The 22,312-nt window shown below is 40.5% G+C and overlaps 2 protein-coding genes across 3 annotated transcripts in view; one reads left to right on the top strand and one right to left on the bottom strand.

The window, feature by feature from the left end:
- Positions 1–3,639, top strand: part of CUNH22orf15 (chromosome unknown C22orf15 homolog) — a 32,591-nt gene extending 28,952 nt beyond the window's left edge. For both annotated transcript variants that reach the window (XM_073674685.1, XM_073674676.1), the window contains exon 5: positions 1,210–3,639. In XM_073674685.1, the coding sequence (XP_073530786.1) occupies positions 1,210–1,355 (146 nt within the window). In that variant the 3' untranslated portion in view covers positions 1,356–3,639. The remainder of the gene's footprint in view (positions 1–1,209) is intronic.
- Positions 3,640–8,704: 5,065 nt separating this feature from the next.
- On the bottom strand, positions 8,705–18,293 carry CHCHD10 (coiled-coil-helix-coiled-coil-helix domain containing 10). The gene is made up of 4 exons (XM_073654386.1): positions 18,125–18,293; positions 14,674–14,887; positions 10,224–10,383; positions 8,705–8,850 (listed from the first exon to the last, which is right to left on the bottom strand). The coding sequence occupies exons 1-4, from the start codon at positions 18,166–18,168 to the stop codon at positions 8,831–8,833; spliced, it is 438 nt and encodes a 145-aa protein (XP_073510487.1). The 5' UTR covers positions 18,169–18,293; the 3' UTR covers positions 8,705–8,830.
- Between the last annotated feature and the right edge of the window lie 4,019 nt (positions 18,294–22,312).

The raw sequence follows: 22,312 nt of genomic DNA, 5'->3' as shown, positions 1-22,312 counted from the left end.
GCAGCCAGGACGGAGCGAATAAAGACTCCGGGGGCCATCGGAAGGTAAGTATAGATTTATTTTTTTATTTTAAAACATTCTTTAAGGTCACAGTATATAAATCCATACCATTTGCATGGATTTATATAGTGTGACCAAGTTGTCAAGCACTTTCCAAGTGATGCTAAAATCGCTTGGAAAGCGCTTGTCAACCCGCATGCGGAAATGCAAGTTAAGAATGCTTGACAAACGCTTCCCTTCCTCTTGTTCCTGGCAGGAAAAACGCATGTACAATCCGCATGTACAATCCGCATGCATTTTTTCTGCCAGGGAGATGCGGAAATGCTCAGGAAAAAATCCGGAGCATTTCTGCATCGTGGGCACATAGCCTAATAAGGGTTGAGGGTCTGCTTTTTCCCATGGCCGATGTGTATATTGCAGCTCTATCTAAATCATCTGAATGAACACAATCAATAATGGTATGTTCACACTTAGTTTTTTCTGTAAATTTTAAAGGTGATTCGCTTAAACATCCAAATCAAAAACTGCTTCAAATACTCTTTGAATTCTCTTTACTGTAGATTTTGAAGCAGATCTGCTTCAAAAGCCACAAAAAAACTCAGTGTGAACATATCTAAATACGAGGTACAACTCAGGAGTGAAACCGTTTCTGGAAAGAAGTACTTCCTAAATTTTTCCTTTGTAAATTGTAACCAAAAGAGGCCTAATGTCTTCCAATTGCCAGAGACCCTGCATTGTAGCCCCTTTAGATATTGATGGAACTGGGTTAATAGTGTGTATGCTATAGCCTATCTTTAATAGAGTGTGTAATGCTATAGAGTTGTGTATGACACAATACAAAGCATAGCACATACCTTTTGAGTAATATGGCACCAACACCACCATCAATCCAACATCCATGAGTCCTGGTAGGTGTCTCCCAGATGACTCTTACATGTGGAAACAAGGGTCAGGAAAACAGTATTTAAAGTTGCCCACTCATAAGTGTTTCTTGGTAGATAAGATGTCTGTTTAATTACAACAAAATGCATACAATAAAAAAATCAAGAAATTGGTTAGGGAAAATCTAGAAGCTGGCAGGTCTTTAAAGTCAATATATTCTGTATATCACATAGCTCAATCATATATGGTTTATAATAAAACAAAGTCATTCAAATTAAATCTTAAGCAAATGTCAAGATTAGCAAATATCATGCTTTTCTCACGCAGAACGTTTGCAGAAGCTCTCTAATCCCCATGTACGAGACAAATGGCGAAATTCTGTTCATAAGAAGATTCGAACCTCCAAGGAAACACCTTTTTCTTCTCCAACAAAAACAAGAGCAACTTCTCAGCAAAAGAACAAGCTGATCTGAAGAACTAATCCAGAAATATAGTAAATATGAAACAACCAACATCAGAGCAGCAGTAACCCACATAGCAAATCTGCACAATTCACAGTCTTGGGGGCATGAAATGCTAATTTATGTATTTTACACATCACTGCATACGACCATCAGTTTGGACACTTCAAGCAGTAGAGCAAGGATTTGTGAAATCCGTTAAATGACTGGAAACAAATTCCTAGGTTCAATCTGAGTATAAAATTCTGTATTTCAATTTTAAAATTTTTTTTTTCTTTTCCTATACAATGGCTTGCAAAAGTATTCACCCCCCCCCCCCCCCCCCATACTACCTCACAAACTGGAATTTCACTGTTTTTATTTTTGAGGGTTAGCATCAGTTCATGTAAAGAACATGCCTACAACTGTGAACATTTGATTTTCTTTTTATTGTGAAGCAAACAAATAATTGAAAACTTCAGTGTGCATAACTATTTACCCCCGCCCCCCAAAGAACCTCTTTTTGCAGCAATTACAGTTGCATGTCGCGTTGGATAAGTCTGTATGAGCTTTCCACATCTTGCCACTGGGATTTTTGCCCATTCCTCAAGACAAAACTGCTCCAGCTCCTTCAAGTTAGATGGTTTCCTCTGGTGAACAACAATCTTCAAGTCTGACCACAAATTCTCAATTGGATTAAGGTCTGGGCTTTGACTAGACCACTCCAAAACATGTACACATTTTCCCTTATACCACTTGAGTGTTGCTTTAGCAGTATGCTCTGGATCATTATCTTGTTGGAAGGTGAACCTCCGTCCCTGTCTCAAATCACTGACACACTGAAACGGGTTTTGCTAGAGAATATCCCTGTATTTCACACCATCCATCTTCCAACTCAGACCATTTTTCATGTCCCTGCTGCCAAAAAACATCAGTGAAACATGGCGGTGGCATCATCATTCTGTGGGGATATTTTTCGGCAGTAGAGACAGGTGTTCTTGAGGTGATAAGCTGTGTTGGCTTGTCGCCAGACAGAGCGTTTTCCTTGGTTGCCAAAAAGTCAAATTTTGGTCTCATCTGACCACAGCACCTTTCTCCATACATTTGGAGAGTCTCCCACATGTCTTTTGGCAAACTCAAGACCAGCCTTGCAAGTTTTGTGTGTAAGTAAAGGCTTTTTTCTGCCCACTCTTCTATAAAAGCCACCTCTATGGAGTGTACGGCATATTGTGTTTGTATGGATGGATACTTCAGTCTCTGCTTGGGAACTCTGCAGCTCCTTCAGGGTCACCTTTGGTCTCTGTGCTGCCTCTGAGATTAATGCCCTCTTTGCACAGGCTGAGAGTTTTGGTGGCAGGTTTGTTGTGGTACCATGTTCTTTCCATTTGACGATAAGAGTTGATGGTGCTCGTGGGAATCATCAGAGATTGGGATATTTTTTTTTATAACCCAACCCTGACTTGTGCTTCTCAACAACTCTGCCCCTGACTTGTTTGGAGATCTCCTTGGTCTTCATGGTGTTGTTTGGTGGTTAGAGGTGTCTCTTGCTTAATGGTGTTGCAGCCTCTGTGGCCTTTGAAAAAAGGTGCGTGTATACTGACAGACCATGTGACACTTAGATTGCACACAGGTGGACTTCCTTTCACTGAGTTATGAAGGTTATTGCTTGCACCAGAAATTTTTAGGGGCTTCATCGCAAAAGGGGTGAATACATATTCCCAAACCATTTTTTTGTTATTTAATCCCATAACTTTAATTTATGCCTAGATTTTTCTCACTTCACTAATTTAAGACTATTTAGTGCTGCTGCATCACTCACAAATCGGATTACAAAAATATTTAAACACAGGTTGCAATGTAACAAATAGGTAAAATAGGTAAAAAGCCAAGGGGAGTGAATATTTTCACAAGCCACTGTATATACAGTATATATGTTTAGTTGTTTTACAAATGTTGTAAGAACAAAAGATTTTTTAAAAGACATAAAATGTTTACATGTAGACATTGGAGTAGATGTTCTAATTAAAATGTGCCAGAATTCTGCCATCATTTGTGTAAAAAAGCTGGAATAATTGACTTGCATCAGATTTGTTAATTATTTAGACACTTTTGTGCTTATTAGGCAGTTTTGAAAAGTGTTTAGCAAAATCACCAAATTCAGAGAAAATTGTGGTGCAATTCGTTGTTTATATTAACCCTACCAATAGAATTGCCCTTTAAAGGTCAACATTCAGATTCAGAATACAGATTACAAAATAATCTTGATTGATGTATTGTAGTAAAAAGTTAGAATTATTGGGGCATTCTCAAGTTATTACATTGCTATAGTCAGTTAGAGGGCATGAAAACAAGCAAGTTTGCAATTGACTTGCTTTTTCATCTGCTTTTATTTTCTTGCAATGGCAGATTGTATCTGGTGTCCAGGGAGCTTGGACATCTGTGCCTGCCTAGACCCTGACCGAGTGTACACAGTAGTTACATTCTAGGGGAGTTAACCCTTAATATCGCAGCCACCTCTCTCCAGCCCATTGATTTCTAACAGCAGTTAGCTGCTCACCTCTCCCTCGCTCTCAGCTCCTGACAAGCTGCGGTTATAAATCTTGCAAAATCACAATCCTCCATAATCAGTTTTCACAGTTGATCTCCTGACCACGGCTCTCACTTTCTTGTGTTTATTCAAATGCCATTTATCTGTATGTATATAGTAATATAACAGTGCAGACTCAGAACAAACTACTGAAAGCTGAATGTGTTAGAGCAGAACATGGGCTAAGCTTTAGAGTTCTACTAATACTACAGTTTGTATACATACTTTTATGTACTTGTGTTAGTCTTTACTTGTGCTTTATCGCATTTTTCTTTTAGGTTTAACTTGGATCATCGGGTATAGACATAAACTTACCTTGCCATGGATCACTAGGTCAACTTTGATTGATGAATACTTTTTATTGTGTTGTTTTTTCCTGCTGTTCTTTTTGGTTTAGTAATACTACAGTTCTACTACTCACCAAAACTGTCACTCAAGGAGGAGAGCCCACCCTGCCAGAAACCAGGAAGTAATGCACTAATGCTACTAATATGAAGATAACATATCCAATAAAGTAAAACTTTTGATACAAAATAAAACAAAATTATTCTAAGAGATTATGTATTTAATTATTTAGAGAACATAAAATTATTAAACAGTTCAACTATTCGAATATTGTTTAACATTAGTTATGAAAAGGCACAAAACATTCTAATTTCTTAGAAATCTAAGACATCACTCTTGGGTATACTACATTTGCTATTTTGCTCTCTGGTGCAAGTATGTAAAGGTTTTTGCCTGAACAAATGGAGCAATTGACAAAAGTTGTGAGCTCTTCTGGCAGAACAGGTAAATGGGGTATTCTGATATTTCCACCAGAGCAGCACATTCCTGGTTATTCAACCTCATATTTAAGTGCACTACAGTGTTTGCATTGTGTCTCTATTAGGCCAATCAGAAGCAACCGAGACTGAGCAAATTAGGACTTAAGAATTGTAATGGACGATGTTGGGTCTGCTGCGAAGTCTATGCTACTGGTCTCTCTTGCCGAGAATGCAGTTGTGCCTCAGTCTGCTGCGGAGTCTATGGAGTTCAATGCTGGCAATGACGCATTTGGTCAGCCTGGAGACGGGCTTCGGACTGCTGAGAGGTTTCAGCGACTTGGACAGCAGCCGTGAGCTTTGGCACAGGACTCTTTCGTCCAAGTGAGGGGTTCCTTTTTATATAACTGGCCAGAAATGGTTTCAATTTATGAGAATGCTCAAATTCAGAATAGTTATAGTCCGTTCACTTCAAGTGAAGAAAAATGGCTTATTATGTGCAGAAATGTGATGGTTTGCCAATGGTGTCCCAAAGAGATTACAATTAATATTTGCTTTTGCTTTCAGATTTTTTTTTTTTCAAATGTTGAGAATGGTACTTCTTAGAGAGCTAACACCTGGGGTAAAATCTTCCAAAGTGCCTAATCTGGTGAAGATTGTTATTTGTTTTCTGTTCATTAGGGATGGCCATAGATAGATAGATATTTAATAGGGATATATAATGTAGAGCTATAATATATACATTATATATATATATATATATACAGTGGCATGTAAAAGTTTGGACACTCCTGGTCAAAATTACTGTTATTGTGAACAGTTAAGCAATTTGAAAATGAAATGATCTCTAAAAGGCCTGAAGTTAAAGATGACACATTTCCGGTGTATTGTAGGCAAAAAAAATATGTATATTTCTATCTTTTACATTTTATAAATTACAAAAAGGAAAATGTGCTGAAGCAAAAGTTTGGGCACCCTGCATGGTTAGTACCTAGTAGCCCCCCTTTTGCAAGTGTCACAACTTATAAACGCTTTTTGTAGCCAGCCAAGAGTCTTTCAATTTTTGTTTGAGGGATTTTCATCCATTCTTCCTTGGAAAATTCTTCCAGTTCTGTGAGATTACTGGGTCGTCTTGCATGCATTGCTATTTTGAGGTCGAGCCACAGATTTTCACTGCTGTTTAGATCAGAGGACTGTGAGGGCCATTGTAAAACCTTCAGCTTGCGCCTTTTGAGGTAGTCTATTGTGGATTTTGACGTGTGTTTAGGATCATTATCCATTTGTAGAAGCCATAGTCTTTTAAACTTCAGCTTTTTACAGATGGTATTATGTTTGCATCAAGAACTTGTGGAAATTTAATTGAATCTATTCTTCCCTCTACCCGTGAAATGTTCCCCGTGCCATTGGTTGCAACACAACCCAAAATAATTATTGATCCACCCCCATGCTTAATGGTTGGATAGATGTTCTTTCCTGAAATTCTGTGCCCTTTTTTCTCCACACATACCTTAAAAATTATACACAGAAGGGCCTTCATTTTTTAAAAGATCGTGGCAAGACGCCAATTAAAGAATACATGGCTAGTAATTACCACAAGCCTACTCAACATTAAATATAATAATAGGAGAAACAGAGTACATATAGGCGTAAAAACAGTATAACTTTATTAAATACCAAATATAAAAGCGGCCACTGAAGGTGGCGGCATAAAGTAGATAATAGGTTACAAAATGCAGCACATAGTAGTGTGTGTACAGGGTATATATACTTTGAGAAAAGTTTCCTCAAGGAAAGGGAGGAAGAAAAGGCAAGTACAAAAAGATATAGTACATACCATGCATATGCACAACTCCATACAAGTGTACAGATGAATATACAGTGTCAATATAAATGTCAGTATCGCTTACCAAACACAATTGTAGATAGAAGTAAAAGACAGGCCAAGGACCAGGAGAAACAAAGCTTTCTCTTGAGAAAGCCCTCTATTCAGGGGCGAAACGCGCGTCGAGGCTCTATTGGGGCCACCTCGTATCTTTGTTTCTCCTGGTCCTTGGCCTGTCTTTTACTTCTATCTACAAATGTGTTTGGTAAGCGATACTGACATTTATATTGACACTGTATATTCATCTGTACACTTGTATGGAGTTGTGCATATGCATGGTATGTACTATATCTTTTTGTGCTTGCCTTTTCTTCCTCCCTTTCCTTGAGGAAACTTTTCTCAAAGTATATATACCCTGTACACACACTACTATGTGCTGCATTTTGTAACCTATTATCTACTTTATGCCGCCACCTTCAGTGGCCGCTTTTATATTTGGTATTTAATAAAGTTATACTGTTTTTACGCCTATATGTACTCTGTTTCTCCTATTATTATACCTTAAAAATTGAAGGCATACTGAACCAGCATGGCTACCACAGCATCTTGCAGCGGCATGCTATTCCATCCGGTTTGCGTTTAGTTGGACCATCATTTATTTTTCAACAGGACAATGACCCCAAACACACCTCCAGGCTGTGTAATGGCTATTTGACCAAGAAGGAGAGTGATTGGGTGCTACGCCAGATGACCTGGCCTCCATAGTCACCAGACCTGAACCCAATCGAGATGGTTTGGGGTGAGCTGGACCGCAGAGTGAAGGCAAAAGGGCCAACAAGTGCTAAACATCTCTGGGAACTCCTTCAAGATTGTTGGAAGACCATTTCCAGTGACTACCTCTTGAAGCTCATCAAGAGAATGCCAAGAGTGTGCAAAGTAGTCATCAAAGCAAAAGGTGGCTAATTTGAAGAACGTAGAATTTAAGACATATTTTCAGTTGTTTCACACTTTTTTGTTAACTATTCAATTCACATGTGTTAATTCATAGTTTTGATGCCTTCAGTGTGAATGTACAATTTTCAAAGTCATGAAAATACAGAAATTTCTTTAAATGAGAAGGTGTGTCCAAACTTTTGGTCTGTACTGTATATATATATATACACACACACACACACACACACACACACACCTTTAACGTTAGAAAGCCACCAAGAGGTTCGCTGTAATGTGTCCGTGGGCTTCATATATTCTGTTCATGTTAACCAAGAACCTCGTGTTCAGTTTTGTACATTTTTGCTTAGCCGCAATATAGACCAATGTATAAGTTTTGGATGTGCGGTCCATCTCTTTATCTCTAGTTATAGGCATTATCTGATTTTATTATACTATCTGTGTGGATAACTAAAATAAAGGAATTTAGGTTATTTTTGTAAATCCAAACTGATAAAGCAGAGATCACAACTACACGGACATCATCAATACGAAGTGCTTGCTGCAATCTGTAGTCACACTGTATACAGTGCACAATAGGGAACGTGTGGAAAGTATCTGCTGTATCTAGGAAGGTTCTTTCTAGGCTTCAAAACTAACAACAATTTCAGGATCTACATGTTATTCTTTAACAAATTTCTAATATGTTTATATTTTATGTGCCCATCAAAGAGCAGCTTGTATCAGACACTGGCTGCTTGTATGTTACTCAAGGGGAGCTGGCATGGAGAACCCGCGGGAACCTGCCTGTTTGATTAGTCTCCCGTGCCACTTTTAACCCCTTCACTATCGATGACTTGTATGTGCTACCAATGTATTAGCTGTCAGGTTATAGGTGATTACTTATTGATTGGTGGAGGTCCGATTGCTGGGAGCCCCTACAATTGGCAGAACTGGGCCCTTTTATCCCCGCTAGACTGGAGCGGAAGGAAACATGCTCAACTACTGCTCCATTCGTTCTCTATGAGACTGCTGGAATAAGCCAATGCTGTGCTCGGCAGCCCCATAAGGAATAAATGGAGCAGAGGACAACCACTGCCAACCAGTCTAATGAGGATTAAAGTGCCAGCTCTGCAAATCGGCGCAGGTCCCGGAGGTAGTAACCTCATAGATCTACAAGTTATCTATTCTGCAGATAGGTGACAATTTCTATTCACATAACAGGCCTTATTAATATATCATATTGCTAAATGTAAGAAAACACAAACACAAAATTGCAGGATTACATATAAATATATCTACATTTATTCATTTTTCTATTTGAAGATATAATATTAAAAGCAGATAACCAAAATGTGAAATAGTGTCTTCTCCTAGGTCTGCTGTCCATCAAGGCAAACAAGAAATGTCACAAAAGGGAGGTGACACCTGCAAAAGTCAGAAAACCATAATTACAGAGTATCAATTATTAGTTAATAGTCTAAGGCCTCATTCAGACAGTGTTTTTCATTCGGTTGGCATCAGTATTCGGTCAGTGTTAGTTTTTACCATCAGTGTTTCACCAATGATATTCTTGTATGCAAAAAAAAAAAAATTTGCAAAGCTTCTCCTATTCATAAGAATGTTAAAAAGTGACAGCACATGGACGGATTACATCTTGCGCTGATTTTTATGGTCCTATAGAGTTGTATGGGTGATTTTGAACTGTGACTCAGATTAAAAATGGACATTTCTGATTTTTTTTTTTTTGCTAACATGCAGTCGGCAAAAAAAAAACAACACTCAGGAACGTGAACAGCTCCAAAGCTTATTATGGGTAAGAGTTCTAGCTGTGAAAAACACTGATACAACATGCATGTTAAAAACAGATGTCTGAATGAGGCCTAAACCAGATGCAGAACTATAGAGGGCACAGATTTTGCAGTCTCTCCTAAATCCTAGTGTCCGGGAAGGTCCAAAGTCCCCACAGCTACATAAGCAGACACCAGTACTGGACGATAAATGCCTCACGATAGGTGCGGGCCTACATTACAGATTTTGCATTGGGGCCCAGGACAAACAAGTTACCCCTGTGATACCTTAAACTGATGAAACCTACACACCGAAGGCCTCCTCCTTCCCTTCAGCCCCCATGGCCATAACCACCTTAAAAGTGCTGCCCCTTCTAAGAGGAAATATACTAGTGACAGCCTTAACGTAAACGTGAGTGAACCTGGAATCCTCTTAAGTCTCTCCTCTTTCCTAGTCCCCATATTACAGTGGATAAGATACAGTATTCACTAGTGAGGTCGATCACCCCCATTAGAGTTGCTGATAACCCACCAATGATATCACATTAAGTAATGACCTTTATAACAGAGGTGACTTAGTGGAATCTCACAAATAGTTTAAGGGGTATTCCTATCTCCAAGATCCTATCCTAATGTGTATTAGGGGTAATAATAATATTAGCAAATAACTCCAATTAGAAATGTAGTTCTTCTGATTCGCTATGTCGCTTACCCCATGTGCAAGGCATTGTAGTAGCTTAGGTATCCATGGTTACGACCACTCATATAGTGACAGTTAGTTGTCGTAATCATGGATACCAAAGCTACTACAATGCACATAGGGTAAGCAACATTGTGAATTAGAAGAACTATACTACATTTGTAATACTACAATGGAGTCATTTTCTAATATTATTATTATTACACCTACTACATATTGGAATAGGATCTTGGAGAGGGTAAAACCCCTTTTACTCTTTCAGATAGGTGACCCTACACCATAATCCATCAGCCCATTCATGGACCACTCACCATAGTTGTATTTGCACTGCTTTAAAGCTTCACTAAACCCCTCGCAGAGAGTCAGGTCACCCTGTGTGGTAGCACAGTCCAGAAACTGCTTCATCTCATAGTGACAGGGGCCATATTGTGACTGGGGCTGCTGGGAGAAAGCAGGGGGCTTCGGAGGCTCCTATAGGAAAAAAGGGGGTGTTATCAGAAATAGGGGAAAAACATAAAAGTAACAGTCAAGTGAAAATAACACATACTGTACGGATCTTTTACATCAATTACCTCCAAAAACATCCTATAAACGATTATTCTGAGAGGTGACTGAACCAGCACCTTCTCTCCCTCTCTCAGGGTTTCCAATTCTGAAATGTACGTCTTCATGCTGATCCCTAGAACGTCACACTGTACATCCACAACAGATATCTGAGCGATTTCTGCCATGGATGTGTAGTGTGAAGTGCCTCAGATCTGTATGAGGATTCCCCCTCAGTGATGTTAATGCTTTTGCCACAAAAATAAGTAGCATGCTAGCGACTATTTTATTTAGAAAAGTGAGTGGGGTTGCAGAAAGTGTTTTTTACACTTATAGGAAATGGATTGTCACAGGTTTTCATTTAGAATCAGCGCTAAAATCCATGTAAAGCTTGAGATAGCTGAAATAAGCCTAAGCTATTTAAAAGAGCTAAGAGGGGTCACTTGACACCTCTCTGCACCCCTGATTCCTGAAAATGAATCCTACTTAAAGAAAGTGCATCAAAGTTTTTTTATATATTGCAATCATATTATATAGCACTGTGTACTTACAATTGCTCACTTTGCCTTTCTACCCAGCTAATTCTTCTCTTTTCTCTGCTGTATGTAGAAACAGGAAGTCTCTTGTTCCTGCATTTATCATTCCCCTCTTCAACTCCGGACCCAGCTGCTCCGTTCCTTCCCTGGTAGGAACTCTTGACTCATACACAGAAAACTGACCTCCTGTTTCTACATAGAGCTTAGAAGGATTCAACTAGTCAGTTTTTAATCACGTGATGTCATAAACCTAATGGAAAAGAGAAGAATTAGCTGTGTAGAAAGGCAAAATGAGCAATTGTAAGTACACAGTGCTATTGTAAATAATATGATGATTGCAATATATTAAGAGGATAAAATTTTGATGGGAGTGCTTCTTTAAAGGGAATCAGGAGTATGACTCTCCTTCTTGATCTTTTTTAGTACATTATGGTCCATTAGGTCTCTTATCTTGAAAAAAATGATAGGTAGGAAGGGTTAAATAAACGTGTTTCTTTCCTGTCTGCCCACTGATCTGCCCGTTACTGGTATATTTAATGTCCGTAGATCTCCTTATCTTCTAACGTCACCCCACAGAAATACCATACACACAAGTATCCTTTAGCTTTTGTCAATTACTTAGTTATTAAAGCAATACACCTATTAGATGTGCCAGTAGCAGTACCCTAGTAAGAGAATGGTCTTGATGGCAGATTATAGAAGAGGGTGCATCTTGTAACAAATAGAAACAATCCCCCGGCAGGCTCCATGGCACCTATCCTATAAATAGGCTGTCATGTTATACTGATGGCTATATCAGATTACTCTTAAAGGGGTTGTCCACTACTCAGACAACCCGTTCTTAAATACTAAATTCCCCCTTTGTGAAATACAAGTACTCTATATTCACCTTCTATTCCAGCGATGTCTATGCCCCATCTCCTAGCGTTCGCATGACTTTCACATGTCACCCGAGTACTGCAGTCAATCAGTGGCCGCTAATGAGCCGCACTGCACACACTTTACCAAGACATCTGAGGTTCGTTCAAAGAAATTGTGAGTGAAGTAGCCCAAAAACAGCTGCCGATTGTTATGCCACATGAGCCATGCAGCCGATGTTATGTGAGCCCCGGGAGGCCCGCAGCGCTAACATCGCTGGAACGGCACCAGTACGGGAGGTGAGCCTAGGGTATTTTGATTTTACAAAGAGGAACATGGTATTTAAGAAGGGGCTGCCCAAGTAGTGTCTCATACAATCCCTTCTTAAATATTATGTTCCCCCTTGTAAAAGAAAAATGTCCTATTTTCACTTCCCGTAATAATAATAAAAGGGGTACGACCCCAGTCTACGATTCTCTTTACATCAGTATAGCCAAGGTCAGTCACAAGGGAATCCTTCAGGTTAATATTTAACATTTGTGGAATTGTAAAATGTGTTATGTGCTCCGCACTGGGGACACGTTGCTCAATGCACTGTTACCAGCAAATTAAAGGAGTTTGTCCCTAAAAAAAAATCCCCATACATAACTGTCCAACATGATCAAATAAAAGGTAAATACAGGTATTACAGAAGCTGTTCCAAGTATATGTTATCCCTTTTCAATAGAATATGGGAAAAATTATGGATCGCTTGGCATCAGACCACTGGGAACATGAATGATCCCAGTAACAAGCAGAGCGTCGTCTGAATGGAGCAGAGGTCGAGCTTGTGCACCTCCCCCGCATTCATTGTCATACTTTAACTTTCAAAGGCATTGTCCACTATTTAGATACTAACAACCTATCCTTAGGATTGGTTATCAATATTTAGACTGTACAACACCCAGCATCTCCAGCAGCTTTAGAGGTGGCCGGATGTAAACAGTACAGAATCGGAACAGCAAAGCTCCGAATACGGAGTAGTGTTCCATTACCAGGTATTGCAGCTCAGCTACTATTGAAGTAAATAGGAGCTGAACTTCATTGCTTGAGAATGACAACTGTTTATATCTGGTCGCCACCACAACAGCAAACAACTGATCAATGGAGGTGCTAGGTGTCGGACCCCCACTGATCTGATATTGATGACCTATCTAATGCCATCAATATTTAAGTAGTGGATAACTTCTTAAGTACCCTCATTGTCCAAAATTTATATTAACCAAAGACACAACCAGGAGTTCAACATGTAAAAGGTACCCATTAGATTAAAGTTGTCATTTGGCCAACAGCTATGTAAGGTGCATGAACACCATAAAGCCCTATGGATGTTCCGTCTGGGTCTGTAGTAGCTGATGGACCGGGATAAGAGATATCTTAATAATACTTGTTGACTTCCCATTTGGAGCGAGAAAGATGTTAGGTCGTCGATGTGCGCTTTAAGAAATATGCTCTGTATGCAGGGAATTTTTTTTGTACAAGAGTGGGGGTAGTTTGGGGGTCTGTGTTTTTATAAATTGTTTGAAGCTTTCAATTAAAAAAACCCCAAAATTTAAAAGGTAAAAAAGCCCTGTGAATAGGTGATAACTTTCTGATTGATAGGTGCTTGAATGGTGACTGCCCCATCCAAACCTACCCAAGATGCCAAGAACGGGGCGCTGAAATACCTATTTGGAATGGAGCGGTGACCGTGAGTGTAGATCAACACTCTATTAATTCTCTATGGTACTGCCTTATATACCGAAGTGCAGAGCTTGCCTATCTCCAGCAATTCCTTAGAGAATTAGTGGTTTGGTGGCCTGCATGCACAGCCACTGCGCTGTTCTATTAGGGTATTTCAGAGCCCTATTCTTCAAATGGTGGGTAAGAAAAACAAATACAATGCTATGTAACTCTGAGTACAGATTCAAAATTGGTACTTAAATGAGGATTAGAGCGCTTGGCCACCCTTTCTCTTGCATAAGATCTACAGTGCTGAATAAGGCTTTATTCACATTTGCGAAGGGAGCCTCCATAGCAGATTAAATCAGAAACTGAGGATGCTGCACTATTATGTCTGGTAAGATTTGATGCCCCATGGCCGGATAACACCTTACTATAATCAAATGGGACCATCAGACTCTGTTGTTATCATTCATGTCAGGGATTCTTCACTTTTGTTAATTTCTTTGCTATGCTCCTCTGATGGAGAAGAACAGATATAAAACACAGAGATTTGAACTAAGGCTCGGACATGGAAGACTGCACACTGATGATCATGGGTGGAAGTTGTGATGGCATGGAGTTCTTCAGCCTATCTGTAATTAATAGAGGAGTGGTTTGGATGTTGAGGTCCCTATACACATTATATAGCTGGTGGCTGAGCAACACTTGGTCCGCTCTTTTGACCGACTGCTATCTTGGCTGAGCGCTTCCGTGTTTTCTATGAGAGAGCTGCCGACAGATATCTCTGCCGGTGGCTTTTTTCTGGAAGAACAAAGCAACCATCAGTCTGAAATCTGACGTCCCCAATCAATATTTTCTCCAACAATCAGTTGGCCGGCTCCCCCATACACATTAGAGTGTCTGACGATTCGTCGATGTCGTTGAGGGTGACCAACATTAGTCTCGTGTGTATTGAGGGGCTTTCGAGTAAGACTATCAACAAAGTAAATGCATTAGATGTCGCAAAGATAGCTTAAATCTTCTAGAGCTTACAATATGACATCAAATAACAGATTGCAGACAAGACAATATCCAACTGAATGAAGTAACTGGTATATTTCACAAATACTTCTATACCCACCTGTACAGCTGGCTTCGCAGGCTCGGAGCTGCCACCACTAAAAGCTCCAGTGAGGGCTCCACCAAGGACATGTCCCACTGCTGACCCCACTGCCACACCAGCTGCTGTAGTAGCCATCTGAGCCATTAATCCGGGCCCCTGGGATGGGGCTGGAGCTGTGGCTACAGCAGAAGGTGCTGGATGTGCAGGAGCCGGGGCATGAGAGGGAGCAGGGCTGCAAAAACAAATGGAAATAAATAAATATGTAATACCAAATCAGATGTTTGTGTACAGAGATTTTTTCAATCAAATCACATACAAATCCAACAGAAATAGTGTAGAATGTTTCATCAAATGCTATAAATATATAAAAGGTATTCTGTAAAATGACTCCTTCTATGGGAAAATGCCTTCAGACATAAGGCACCTGACGGAGCCTGCATGCACCCGACACGCTGGCTCCAACGAAAAGGCCTTGTGTTAAAGGAAAGGTGTCCTTAAAGGGGTATTCTCAAGTTATTAAATTACTTTAATTAGTAAGCAAGCAAGAGAATAAGCAAGTTAGCCATTGACTTGCTTTTTCTATCTGATGTAATTTGCCTGCAATAAGAGCTTTTAGCATACATAGTGTACGGCTGTTTGCCATGGAGCTTGGCCACCAGTGCCTGCCATGGAGCTTGGCCTGTGCCTGCCCAGACCCTGGCCGAGAGTGCGCTGTAGTTATATTCCAGGAGGAGGGGTTGACTCTTAATATCCCAAACACCTCTCGACAGCCCATTGATTTCTATACAGCAGTTATCTGCTCACCTCCCTCCTCAGCTCCTGACTATTAGGCCACGACCCCACTATCAGTATTTGGTCAGTATTCTGTCAGTATTTTTTCTCAGGAGTGGGAGCCAAAACCACAGGAGTGGATGATAAATGCAGAATTGGTGACTTGTTTCTATTATACCTTTTCTCTGATTGTTCTCACCTGCTTTTGGCTCTTACTCCTGAGAAAAAATACTGACCAAATACTGATAGTGGGGCTGTGGCCTTATAAATCTTGTGATTTCACCAGCCCGCAGCATCGACTTCTCTCAAATCACTTTCCTGAGCTGTGTGCTTGTTCAAATACCCTGATATCTCTATATATAACTATAGTGACAGCAGTGTACCCTCCAGAACAAACCACTAATAGCAGAATGTGATACAGCAGAACTTGTGCTGAGCTTTATATTTGTACTAAGGTCACGTTCACACGTTCAGTATTTGGTCAGTATTTCACATCAGTATTTGTAAGGCAAAACCAGGAGTGGGTGATAAATACAGAAGTGGTGACGTGTTTCTATTATACTTTTCCTCTGATTTTTCCTCTCCTGGTTTTGGCTTACAAATACTGATGTAAAATACTGATCAAATACTGAACGTGTGAACGTGGCCTAATACTACAGCTCTGCCACTCACCAGAACTGTCACTTAAGGAGGAAAGCCAGCGCCACCAGAAACCAGGAAATAAGGAAATTGCATAGTTCTGAGTTGCTCAAGAGACATCTTGAGAATACTCGTTTAAATTTGTCTGAAGACATCCAAAACTACTTTTAGCATAAAAGTGAATCTATGAAAAATGAATTATTGGAAGAGCAAATTTTTAAATACAGAGAAATATCTCCATATAGTAGATATAAAACAAAAGTAACTGAAATAGAGATCTGTATTACTTCATTTCATCCATCACTGTCCATTGTGTAACAAAACTATGGCTGCACAATGGGAAATGTGCGCATTGGCGAAGTACACCAAACATTCACCAGTTATCTCTATGGCCTTTTTAGATGTCGGTTATTTATGTTTGGATTTTTATGGCAGGAGACAAGTCCAATGTTGATCCACTTTGCAGATAAAATGTCCCAGTCAAGCTAATGGGTTCATAAAAAACGGACAGAACATGGATGTCATCCACATGCCATCTGAGTAGATTGGCTTTACTGTTTAATCAGTAGAAGAAACTTGGATGATTTTTTTTTTTGCATACAAGAAAAACAGATACCACACCAATGGAAAAAAATGACACAAGAATGGAGAACAGAAGCAAACTGATGAAGAAGGGTGCGGGGACTATAATAGCGGGTGTCTGGTTTCTGTTTTGTGTGCGTTTTTAAGCACACAAAAAAATGGAATAGATGAATCTCATCACAGTCATCGAGGCCCTTCTGCTCCAGGTGACATCCATTCTGCAATGCAGATGTCCCCAACGTGTGGCTTGTTGGCCCATGATGTGAGGCTCACGGCTGTCTGCCAGCTCGGGGTATTATCACTAGATCCAGCAAACAGGTATGAAGAGCAGGTCTCCAGATGGTGACTTTTCTGAGTAGCCCAGACCAGATCTGGAGGCTCATATACTGGATGGGAGGGGAGATAAATATGGTAAGTATACAGATATGATGATACTGCCATCGAGACGGCTGCTTGAAGCTGGATTCAATAGTGTGGTGAGTGTGCTTGGTGTAATAGGAAAGCAAGTGAAGAGGGCACTGCTGGAAATATACTGCCTATAAGGGATGGGGCACAAGGTCTTGGCGTGCTTTTTCTGGGGAAGTTTTGGCTGTCTTCATACTAGGTCCTGGGTGTCATTACTATGATGGAATGGGGAACTGAATGTGGCTCTCATGGTACGGCCACGGCCCCACTATCAGTATTTGGTCAGTATTTTTTTTTTTCTCAGGAGTGGGAGCCAAAACCAGGAGTGGGTGAAAAATGCAGAATTGGTGACTTGTTTCTATTATACCTTTTCTCTGATTGTTCCTCACCTGCTTTTGGCTCCCACTCCTGAGAAAATATACTGATCAAATACTGATAGTGGGGCCATGGCCTAGGAAAGGTTGGGGACCATGGCTGGAATGGATCTGTTTTTCATAAGAATTTTGATTCTCTGATCCTAAAGCAGAACTGCGAATTCAGAATGTGGCTGTGGCAGAGGTCAATACTGCAGGACACATATAATGAATTATATTAGTAGGATTTATTGAAAATATGCAAATGGTCAAGCACATGCATCAGCCATTCAACCAGCTCCCCTATACTTGGCACCAGTGGGGGTCTCATAGTTCATCTACCTACCGAATAATGTGGATTTTCTATCAATATGGTAAAAAAAAAAGTTTGGATTGGGGTCTCAAGTAACACAGATTTATCTCTGGAAGTTGCACGCACAGATTCCTTTTCAGAAATTGATGTGCAATTGTGCGTAACCTCTGACATGAGCGAGAACTCCCCAGAAAGTACAAAATACAGAGAAGTAACTGATCATTCAGGAATGTCTAGACCCTGTGTACTCCAGTAAACCGATTTTTGGCTGAAGCTGTTAGACACATCTCACACCCTCCTAGTTCTCTGCGGTCACACAGGTCTACAGTTACATAAGGACATTAGCCCAAGGGTATGAAGTGACCTTGTCACCTAGTCCTGTAACAGTGTCTGCAGGTCTCCTTACCTGGGTGCTGTGCGGGAAGGAACGCTGCGGCTGCCTCGGGGCATGGTGATGACCTCCAGGAGTCACACACTGCGGCCACAATGTCAGCTCTCCTCCTGATCCTGGGAAACTTCGCACTTGGCAGTCCCAGAATCCTACAGCGGCGCCTTGAAATGACGTCACGATCTGCAACCGCTCTATCTCCTGCATTACTTGTTATGTAATTGCAGCCGCCTGACTGAAGATGCAGTGGATGCAGTCTGTACCAGGAATCCCTAGGACAGGTCCATCCAACTGCTGGTCATGGTCACTGCTGCAGATCACCTACACCATCGTCCAGCTAACAGTATACAGGGGGCTCCTATAAGTAGTGATCGCCTGTATGGGGCAGGCTATGTATGTGTATGCATGTGAGGGTCTGTCTGAGTCCCCATGTAGACATACATGCTTGTACAGTATACACACTACGTCTGTCTGTATGGACCATTGTACAGAAGGCTGTATCCGGATAGACATTGGGGAGACAGAGCTAGGCTATAGCACAAATGTCTAATATGTCTTCTCCCTGCTATATGGTCAGTCATCAACTGTAATGGGCATCCAGCCCCCGAAGAAGCCATGTCTAGTCATGTATACAAGTGCACAATAGGTAAATACGGCACTCCAAGGTGTGGGGGCTCGCATAGGGTCCCACCCCGTAACACTACTAGAAAAGAATCCAGTACCCTAATTCTAAAGGATATCGTGTTTTATTATATGCAATCCAGAAATGTGAAAAATGTGACTTTTCAGTCGGTATGACCTTTCTCAAATGTGCACTATAAAAATAACAAAAAAGTTGGCATACAGTCAAAAAACATAGATTTGTATACATCACGCATAAACATACATGCAAAAATACTGGATATGAGCTAAACATATAACCACACACATATGTTTAAGTGCATATATATATATATTTATCTACTAAAATCCAATTCCTTAATGTTCTACTGGGACACTTTCTGCCTGATGATCTGTGCATTACATTACCTGTTTAGCTCATATCTTGTATTTTTCGTCGTATATTCTTGATTGTATGTTTATGCGTGATGTATACATATTTATGTTTATTTTGATTGTATACCAACATTTTTGTTATTTTTATAATGTATGTTTGAGAAAGGTCATACTGACCGAAACGTCCCATTTTGCACATTTCTGGATTGCATATAATAAAGCAAGATATCCTTTACATTTATAGAAGTGTGCCATCAGCAGCGGGTGCCAGCTTTAATACACAGCCAGCATCCGGCTGCAATGGTTATAACCTCTGATCCCATCTGTCTAAAAGGGTTAGCCAGGACTTTTTTTTCCCTATTGGGCTAAGCACTTATTGGCAGGTAGTTGCTAACTACTTGCTGGTTGTGCCCTGTGACGATCTATCTCGGCTCAGAGTGGTCATAGATACTGTAGTGTTGAGCGAGTTTGTTCGGCATTTCAAGTTCGTGTTCGGGGTTCCGGCTTGTTCGCGACAAAAAATCGGCTTCGCCCATGAACATCCCTGATTTGCCAAACTGTCACGCAGATAACATCTCCTGCCGGCGGTTCTTCTTCTTCCTGTGACATAACGTCGCAGTTCTTTCTCTTCTGCTCTGCTTTGTCACTGCCAATGTCATTTTGATTGACAGCAGGCTAGGAATTGCTTTGTCGACATGACATCACATGAAGCAGAAGAATCACTGTCTGTAAGTGCTTAGCCCCATAGGGAAAAAAAGTCCCAGATAACCCCTTTAATCCCTTTACCTCCAAACTCTGAAGGACAGAGAAGAGGGACTCACACTGTGGCGTGCACAATTTTTTTCTTTTTACAGCTTAGCCATACCCATAACCCTACCCAGTTTGTTTTGTAAAACCATCTTAATGCCACTCCATACAATATGATGCCCTACAATTCCCACTTACACAATTTGATGCTCTCACACAGTATGATGCACTCTATGCACATAATTATGCCCTCAGTGCCCTCCCACACAGTTCCAACAGTGTATCCCCCAAACACTATGATGCCACAACAGACTCCCTTACTTACACATTATGTAGCCCTCTCATTGCCCCACCCCACAAAATGATGCCCCCAAAATGCCCCCCACACACATTAGGATACCTTCAGCGCCACCACACAGTATGATGCTCCCTCCATGTCTCCTCCACACAGTACGATGATCCCACAGTGCCCCCATCACATAGTATGATGCCCCCATAGTCCCCCACACACAATATGATGCTCCCAACACAATAATGCCTCCCTCACAGTATGATGCCCTTACAGTCCCCCACATACAATACGATACCCCCACCGTGCCCCGCCCCCTCCCACACACGCAGTACAATATTCCCACAGTGCTCATCACTCAGTATAATGTCCCAAAGTGTCCTAAAGACTCAAATGCAGTTGAGCTCGGGATGACTCCCCAAATGTGGGACTGTGCACATGGATCTGGGACGGTTGGGAGACATGCCTTAGATGCTGCTGTCAATTGCAGCCATGGCATCTGAGACTGAGAAGGGGTACTAAACTAATGAACGGAATCAGACAGACAGCCCCTTTACACACATCACCAACACATGAGTATGAGAAGGAAAATCTCTGCCTCCTGAAGTTGTAATGACACATCAGAGCTTACAGCTCCAAGGCCACGTGACAGGAGTTGATTTGGGGAGATCTATGAAGTTTTGTTCATTATTTAACATTTACACACCACAAAATATATGTTATGGCGTATAAGAACTCATTTATGGGTTTAAGCAAATTAACAAATGACTTCACAATATTTACCAGCAGATGGCGATGTTCTATTGTCTGGTCAGCGTATCATGTGGAATTATTGAAGACTTTGGGACTTAACTGTCAGTTCACAACCAGACGCAACTGCGAAGCTAAACTATGGGTTATATTTCTGTACACACAAGTAGGATTTCCGAGGGTCTTTTGAAGAATAATCGTTAACATTTCATAGGTTAACAAGAAGAGGTTTTCTATTACAGAGCCATATGCAGTGTTGTGTCCAGCACAGGCTCAGTATGCCATTGATATTCTGGAGACATAAATACATGTACACGTATGTATTTATATTGGCTTACCGCGACATACCAAACCGATACATCACAAAGACCTCCCTGCTGCGGCCTCAACATCTGCTTGTTCAAAGAGAACCCCCACATGAAAGACCCTCACTCACATACATATACTATGGATGTATATACATGTATCTCTAGGCCATGACCTGCGTTTCTAACAGCAACCTCAAAAAACCTCTAGAAACCACATCTGAGAAAATGCGAGTTATGTGCACGCTCTCTACTGTCATGCAGCTGTAGCGTATTCACTGTGGTTTCATCTGCTCTGTATATATATATATATATATATATATATATTTATTTATTTATTTATTTTTTAACTTTTATTTATTTTTCTTTTTTTCTCTTACAGATTTCTTTGCAAAGTTAGGACTTTCAGTGCAGACGGATACAAGGCTGTGTCATGTACAGACAAAAATCCACAGTATTAATGAGGAGTAAATGTAACTTTCACTGCAATTTATAGAAAGGATGTGGATACGAGAAGGATACAGGGGTGTAAGTGGCATGTATTAACACTCCCTATTTTGTGTAGCAAAGATTTGTGCTAAACATCCATTGTTGTTTAACTTTTTTTATAAAACAGATTTTGTAATATATCTTATTAGAGAAATCTGCTTCTTTTTCCTCCTGGACGCTATGTGACTGCAGGCTTATGAATCTAGCTGTGAGCTGATATTAATAGCCAGGGAACATTATGGGCTAATGGTCCCTTTCCCTGGCTAGTAATATCAGCCCTCCCTCTGCTGGCTGTGAAAATGATGTGGGAGCCCACGCCATTTTTTTTACTTAATTCTTAATTTTACACAGGATGTAGTGAGCGGGGGCTGAATACATCTCCCATCATTGTCTCCTGCTCGCGCTGATCTCAGCATGTCACGCTGATGACATGCTGATTATTTTTTTTATTTTTAAGCGCTTATTGTAGGCGATTTTGTCACATTTATAAAATCCTTTTTGTAATGAATACAACCCTATCGATTTACAAGGTGAAAACGCCTTCAAAATCTTGCAAAATGCTCAAAAAGATACCCAGGCATTGCCTTTGTTTTCTATTGTAAAGTATGGAGGAACTTCATCTCAGAAAGC

Source organism: Phyllobates terribilis, unplaced genomic scaffold (assembly GCF_046119375.1).
Source record: "Phyllobates terribilis strain yellow unplaced genomic scaffold, ASM4611937v1 Scaffold_1__5_contigs__length_1240528914, whole genome shotgun sequence".
Lineage (NCBI taxonomy): Eukaryota > Metazoa > Chordata > Amphibia > Anura > Dendrobatidae > Phyllobates > Phyllobates terribilis.
This window is presented reverse-complemented; position numbering and strand designations above follow the sequence as displayed.

What these genes read in the sequence shown, in the direction of transcription:
- CHCHD10 (XM_073654386.1), bottom strand. Translation starts at nt 18,168, where the DNA reads ATGCCCCGAGGCAGCCGCAGCGTTCCTTCCCGCACAGCACCCAG. An exon ending in CTGCGAAGCCAGCTGTACAG is followed by an intron (nt 10,384 to 14,673) that starts GTGGGTATAGAA and finishes TTTTTCCTATAG; the next exon opens with GAGCCTCCGAAGCCCCCTGC. An exon ending in GCAGTGCAAATACAACTATG is followed by an intron (nt 8,851 to 10,223) that starts GTGAGTGGTCCA and finishes TGACTTTTGCAG; the next exon opens with GTGTCACCTCCCTTTTGTGA.